The sequence below is a fragment of the Neoarius graeffei genome, chromosome 16 (assembly GCF_027579695.1).
Source record: "Neoarius graeffei isolate fNeoGra1 chromosome 16, fNeoGra1.pri, whole genome shotgun sequence".
Taxonomy (NCBI): Eukaryota; Metazoa; Chordata; class Actinopteri; order Siluriformes; family Ariidae; genus Neoarius; species Neoarius graeffei.
In genome coordinates, this window is record NC_083584.1 from 48,564,229 (window position 1) to 48,571,736 (window position 7,508).

At 43.4% G+C, this 7,508-nt stretch overlaps 1 protein-coding gene across 2 annotated transcripts in view; it reads left to right on the plus strand.

Moving 5' to 3' along the window:
• LOC132900806 (UNC93-like protein MFSD11) overlaps positions 1-7,187 on the plus strand; it is a 31,370-nt gene extending 24,183 nt beyond the window's left edge. For both annotated transcript variants that reach the window (XM_060943106.1, XM_060943107.1), the window contains one exon: positions 4,696-7,187. In XM_060943106.1, the coding sequence (XP_060799089.1) occupies positions 4,696-4,845 (150 nt within the window). In that variant the 3' untranslated portion in view covers positions 4,846-7,187. The remainder of the gene's footprint in view (positions 1-4,695) is intronic.
• The last annotated feature ends 321 nt before the right edge of the window (positions 7,188-7,508 follow it).

Sequence of the window (7,508 nt, forward strand, 5' to 3'; positions counted from 1 at the left end):
GATGCTAGAATGTGACGTACTAGCATGTTTTGCATACCGAAGAAGTCTGGTGTCCGTCTCTTTGTGATCACAGAAAAGATTTTTGTCCTCAGCTGCCTCACATATGTCTTGTTTCCAAGTTAAACGAGGACAAAATGGGCCATGAGTCACCATGATCACTAGACCAACTTACATGCAGTTTAGCTTTGACGATTTCCAGGTCTCATAAAGGAAGTCAACAAGTGCCTCTTTGTTTGTACCATCTGACAGGAACTTTTTCCATTGGTGTGGCATCTTCTGTTCCTTGCCGTATATCTTTACAACCTGCGAACCCCGTTGAGCACGCCTTGATCTCTCTATTTCTTCATGCTCACATGTGGAAATGTCACACACAAAATCTACTCCAGAGAGCTGGTTCTTTCTTGCAATACCACATAGTTGTATGAGTACAGCATCAGAAAGCTCTCTGAAGGTATCAGGAATATTTCACATGGACTGAAGATGAGCCATTCCATCAATCACCAGAGCTGCATCCTCAGAGAATTCTGTTATAAAAGTTCCAACAGGCCTCGACTTACCAACTTTTCCACTATGTCTTTGTTTCTTTCACACATCTGTAACAATTTGTGCCTTCTTGTCCTTAATAGAATTCAAGTACACAAAACACTTTGGATTTATTGTAGAATCTCCAATCTGTGGCATTGTGGGTGATGCCATTTTATTTAGTCAGCTGATCAACCTTTGACCTACCAGTAGAATATGATTGGATAAATTGCATCACATGGTGCCTGCGGGGGCGGCACGGTGGTGTAGTGGTTAGCGCTGTCGCCTCACAGCAAGAAGGTCCTGGGTTCGAGCCCCGGGGCCGGCGAGGACCTTTCTGTGTGGAGTTTGCATGTTCTCCCCGTGTCCGCGTGGGTTTCCTCCGGGTGCTCCGGTTTCCCCCACAGTCCAAAGACATGCAGGTTAGGTTAACTGGTGACTCTAAATTGACTGTAGGTGTGAATGTGAGTGTGAATGGTTGTCTGTGTCTATGTGTCAGCCCTGTGATGACCTGGCGACTTGTCCAGGGTGTACCCCGCCTTTCGCCCGTAGTCAGCTGGGATAGGCTCCAGCTTGCCTGCAACCCTGTAGAAGGATAAAGCGGCTAGAGATAATGAGATGAGATGAGATGAGATGGTGCCTGCGGTGTATTCGTGCGTTCACTGGCTCACAATGGCAAACGGTGTTTGCGTCTGCTGGAATATTTAGACCGGATTTTGATCGCAAATTACTCATATTTGACAGTCGGTTTAGGTGGCACGGTGGTGTAGTGGTTAGCACTGTCGCCTCACAGCAAGAAGGTCCGGGTTCGAGCCCCGTGGCCGGCGAGGGCCTTTCTGTGCGGAGTTTGCATGTTCTCCCCGTGTCCGTGTGGGTTTCCTCCGGGTGCTCCGGTTTCCCCCACAGTCCAAAGGCATGCAGGTTACGCTAACTGGTGACTCTAAATTGACCGTAGGTGTGAATGTGAGTGTGAATGGTTGTCTGTGTCTATGTGTCAGCCCTGTGATGACCTGGTGACTTGTCCAGGGTGTACCCCGCCTTTCGCCCGTAGTCAGCTGGGATAGGCTCCAGCTTGCCTGCGACCCTGTAGAACAGGATAAAGTGGCTAGAGATAATGAGATGAATGAATGAATGAGATGATAGTCGGTTTTGTGGAGAACTTTTCAGAATTTAAATCTAGATCAAACAGCACATTTTATATTCAAAGCATTCTCTTCAACCCACAGGGGTTGGAACGGGCTTGCTTGTTACAATGTACTCCGTATGGTCTAGTAGACTTCTGACGAGAAATAAATACTTGTTCATACCAAATGACCACTAATGCAAACAACATGGCACTGACTGCACGCTAGTTTAATCTGTGCTAATTAAAACATGGACAGCATGTAACACTGATTATTGCAGTTGGTCTGTCAGGAAGAAAAAAAAAAAACAGCACAGCTTCCATGAACAGTTTGTGACTTTACTATTATAATATTTTGAATTGTGAGTTTTTTACTTTTTGACGCTACACAAATCTCTGTGAATCTACCTGAAATACAACTCCAGCAGTGGAAACTTGCACATTTAAGCATAACACATATTTGATGTGTTGTTTGACTATTCCAGTGATAGTATGAGAAAAATCAATATTGGAGTGAGCTAACTAATAGATTTGCCTACCATTATGTTGTCATTGCATCACACTGTTAAAACATTTCATTCATTCAATTTGCTTTCAAAAATAAATAGGTCAGCCCAGGTATCTCTATTCCTGACCACAGATTCCACTTCCTCTTGGGAGATCCACAAATGTTCCCAAGCCAACTGTGGTTATTCCCCAAACAGTTGCTACAAAGGTGGAAACAAAATTGTCTAGAATGTCTTTGCATGCTGTAAAATTACAAATTCCCCTCACTGGAACCAAGAGGCCCAAACCAGTTCCACCACAACAATGCCCCTGTGCACAAAGCAAGCACCATAAAGACATGATTTGTCAAGGTTGGATTGGAAGAACCCAAGTGTCCTGCACAGAGCTCTGACCTCAACTCCACTGAACACCTTTGGGATGAACTGGAACACTGACTGCACCCCAGACCTTCTCACACAACATCAGTGCCTGATCTCATTAATGCTCTTGTGGCTGAATGAACACAAATCCCCACAGCCATGCTCCAAAGTCCTCCACCAGAAGTTTGGAGGCTGTTGTGGGAGCAAAGTGGGGGGCATATCCATATTAATCGCCAGGGTTTTGGAAAGGGCTGTTCAATAAGCCAATAGGGCCATGATGGTCAGGTGTCCACATACTTTTGGCCATATAGTGTAGCGTGAGACGAGCTTGGTGCAGGAGCCAATCAGGCTTGCACATATTTTGGATTCAGCTCCAGGAGGCCTCCTAGAAGGTGAAATACTGAACTCTAAACTGAGACTAGAAGGCTAAATACAGTATGTAAACAGCAGATTTTTGTCTCTGAGACTCGAAACCATCTTTTCTGAAAAGCTCCAGCTGTGGAGCTCTCAGCTTGAGACTGAGACCTCACTTTCCCCACATCCATCTGAAGCCAGTCTCCCACAGGAAATCTGGATAAGGCTTGAGATCAATCCGAGCATGAAGTTTGGTAGAAGAGCCTAAAGGTGGACTGTTATAGCATCTGGTCGATAAATTTTCATCCAGCATGCTAACTTGGCTTGTTTCCCTGCTGGAAAAGTGGCATTCCATGTTCCCAAACCTGGTCTAGTCCATCACATACTTGCCATCTGACTCGCATTGCAATGGAGCCTCGACCCTTCATTTTGAAGCTGGAGAGCCCACAAGATGGCTCCAAGTTACCACTTCAGGCTGAGTCAGACTTGCCAGCTCACCTCTGCGCTTGACTCCCCAGACCGGTAACTCTAATCTGACCAGGGTACATTTTGTCTTTTTTGTACCTTTCATAGGGGCCTTTAGGCTCACTCTTTGTCTGAACTCTCCTCTCACATCTGTTCGCCAAGGGTGACCCTACTGAGAGCATTGGGCTCCTGGTAACATAGCCATGATGTTCACCACAATACACAAGTCAGCGGACGCAAACATTGTTTACCATTGTGAGCCAGTGAACGCACGAATACACCGTAGGCACCATGTGACACAATTTATCCAATCATATTCTACTGGTAGGTCAAAGCTGACTAAATAAAATGGCGTCACCGACAATGCCACAGACTGGAGATTCTATGATAAATCCAAAGTGTTTTGTGCACTTGAATTCTGTTAAGGACAAGAAGGCACAAATTGTTACAGATGTGCGAAAGAGACAAAGACATAGTGGAAAAGTTGGTAAGTCGAGGCCTGTTGGAAGTTTTATGTATTCACCATGACTGGGTGATGATCTGTGAAAGTGCAGAATGTTTTAATTTGTAGATAATTTTCCAGCATGTTAGCTTTTCTCTGTTTGATTATCTTAAAAATGATTATGATATTAATATAATCATGTTGTATGAGCAGAAATGCCTAAATCTGTTTCAGAGATTAATAAATATCCAATGACTTTTTAGGGCATGTTCCTGAAACTTGTTCGTAGTTCTTATTTATTTTTATCTTGCTAAAATAAAGTAAGCATGATTTCAGATCAACCATGAGGCAGATAAAGACTTGCGAAGTAATAAATAAGGATTCGGATCATCCATCCATCCATCCCTTATCTGTAGCCGCTTATCCTGTGCAGGGTCGTGGGCAAGCTGGAACCTGTCCCAGCTGACTATGGGCGAGAGGCGGGGTACACCCTGCACAAGTCAGTAGGTCATCGCAGGGCTGACACATAGAGACACGCAACCATTCACACCTACGGTCAATTTAGAGCCACCAATTAGCCTAACTTGCATGTCTTTGGACTGTGGGGGAAACCGGAGCACCCGGAGGAAACCCACGCAGACACTGGGAGAACATGCAAACTCCACACAGAAAGGCCTTCGTCACCTGCTGGGCTCGAACGCAGAACCTTCTTGCTGTGAGGCGACAATGCTAACCACTACACCACCGTGCCGCCCAGATTCGGATCATATTACATATTAATGATATTCATAGTAATGGGAATCTCAAGGCAATATAATTTTGAATTTTGTGTGAATCCTGAACATTGTAATACAAAATATTTAATATTTAATAAAATCTCTAATTTTACTGTGTTGCCAATAACAAACCTTTCTGCCTGTCAGTCTGTCTTTGCAGCAGTGGCGTTTTTCTACAGTGGCTACCTGCTGCTGAGCTGGCAGCTCCTCATCATGGTCATCCTGGGCTTCATGGGCACACTGTGCTTCTTCGTGGTGGAGCGGAGGCTGAGCTCCTCAGCCGATCTGTCAGAATAATAGTTCTGCTCATTACACCAGTGTCCAGGTTCAGGATTTGTATTTGTATTTCTAATGAGTACTAACACATTTCTGGTGTATGAACTTTTCCCATAGTGGGGTTGGCTGAACATGGTGTATTGCTTAATATGAGAAATGCTACAATCTTATAATAATTTATATTTTATCATTTTTATGGCATGTCATCACTTCGGCAAAATTTAGTTGTGATCGGTCCTAGAGATTTCAAGGCTGATTGGCTTTAATTATTAGTATTGTTGTTGTTATTGTTGTTATTATTATTATTATTATTATTATTATTATTGTTATTTTAAATACTAATACAGATACTCTGCTTGATTAGTGACCATTCACTTTGATTTCAGTTCAAATATATGGAAATATATTGGTAAAACACTATGTAGCCAAATGTATATGGACACCCATTCCAAATTTAATCCCCCTTTGCTGTTATAATAAGCTCCACTCTTCTGGGAAGGCTTTCCACTAGATTTTGGGGCATGGCTCTAGGGATTTGTGTTCATTCAGCTATAAGGTCAGGGACTGATGTTGGTTGAGGAGGTCTGAGGTGCAGTCAGTGTTTCAGTTCAACCCAGAGGTGTTCAGTGGGGTTGAGGTCAGGGCTCTGTGCAGGAATTCTTCCACTCCAGCCTGAACACACCATGTCTTCATGGATGGGAAATTGCAATGCTACAGCATACAAAGACATTCTAGACAAGTTTAGGATGGTTCCACATATGGGCATGATGGTCAGGTGTCCACAAACTTTTGGCTATATAGTCTATGTTTTCTCCTTACTGTATGTGTAATTGGTTTTGAGGTAAGATACTGAGCTTGTGAGGCATCATCAGCAGAGAGCCATTATGACCAATATAGGATTACATTTAAAATTTCATAACTATTTGCACAATTAATTAGAAAAAGGTTACAGTTAGATACCTTGTTATGACTTTATTCATCACTTCATGATGTCATTCATGTACAATCAAGTTGAATCCAACCATAAAACTCTTGTGTAAGTTTGTACGAATTTCTCAGAAGAAAAAGAGTTGAAATGGTTTCAAGAACATGATCACAATGGGTTTACTTTTAGCTACCGGTTGTGCAAATAAACAAATTGGGCAGTGGGTTTTATTAATACTGTAATATTAGACACTAATTTTCTCTTTGTGAAGGATCCATGACATAGAGTTTTGTGCTTTTGATATTTACGTGCACAAAGATGAGCACATTATGTTTTCAGACAGCTGTCCCTGGCTCTCTCAGGGTTCTCATTATTTCCGTTTTACCTTTTCACACTGTTTTGTCATACTTATGCATATGTGACGTGTATGAATTATGTATGACCGAGATGGCTTTTGTTGTTATGTTTACATATCCAGCCAATGTTGTACTTTTTTTAATGGTTTTCAAAAATTGTTCAAATACAGCTGTTTTCTTTTGAAGAGTGCCTTATATCAGTATCAGGAATTTATATATAGTGTTGTAAACCAAAGACAAAAAAATGTAGAATATTGTCCTGGTGTAACAAAATGGATGACTGTCACTGTTTTCCAGTACCATATTGCCCTACAATTCATTATATATCAATTCAGTATTCTAGTCTCATCTCATCTCATTATCTCTAGTCGCTTTATCCTGTTCTACAGGGTCGCAGGCAAGCTGGAGCCTATCCCAGCTGACTACGGGCGAAAGGCGGGGTACACCCTGGACAAGTCGCCAGGTCATCACAGGGCTGACACATAGACAACCATTCACACTCACATTCACACCTACGGTCAATTTAGAGTCACCAGTTAACCTAACCTGCATGTCTTTGGACTGTGGGGGAAACCGGAGCACCCGGAGGAAACCCACGTGGACACGGGGAGAACATGCAAACTCCACACAGAAAGGCCCTCGTCGGCCACGGGGCTCGAACCCGGACCTTCTTGCTGTGAGGCGACAGCGCTAACCACTACACCACTGTGCCGCCCACGTATTCTAGTCTATTAACATTTTTTTAAATTCATTTTAATGTCAATTTATTGATGTGTCCAGTAACTTATTGGCTTTCTTAACATAGTGTCAGTTTATCCTCTCATTAATCTGCAGGATTGTGACTGAGTGCAGGTGAAGATTTTCAGTATACTGTATCTCATCTCATCATCTGTAGCCGCTTTATCCTGTTCTACAGGGTCGCAGGCAAGCTGGAGCCTATCCCAGCTGACTACGGGCGAAAGGCGGGGTACACCCTGGACAAGTCGCTAGGTCATCACAGGGCTGACACATAGACACAGACAACCATTCACACTCACATTCACACCTACGCTCAATTTAGAGTCACCAGTTAACCTAACCTGCATGTCTTTGGACTGTGGGGGAAACCGGAGCACCCGGAGGAAACCCACGCGGACACGGGGAGAACATGCAAACTCCGCACAGAAAGGCCCTCGCCGGCCACGGGGCTTGAACCCGGACCGTCTTGCTGTGAGGCGATGGCGCTAACCACTACACCACCGTGCCGCCCCAATATACTGTATATTTTGCTTTTTAATATAACAATCTGACAATCATGCAGGTTGAGGTTTTTTGTTTTTATAATAACTATACTATATACTGTAGATGATTTTGATTGGTATATACACTCGCCAGCCACTTTAATAGGAACTTGTTCTTGATTC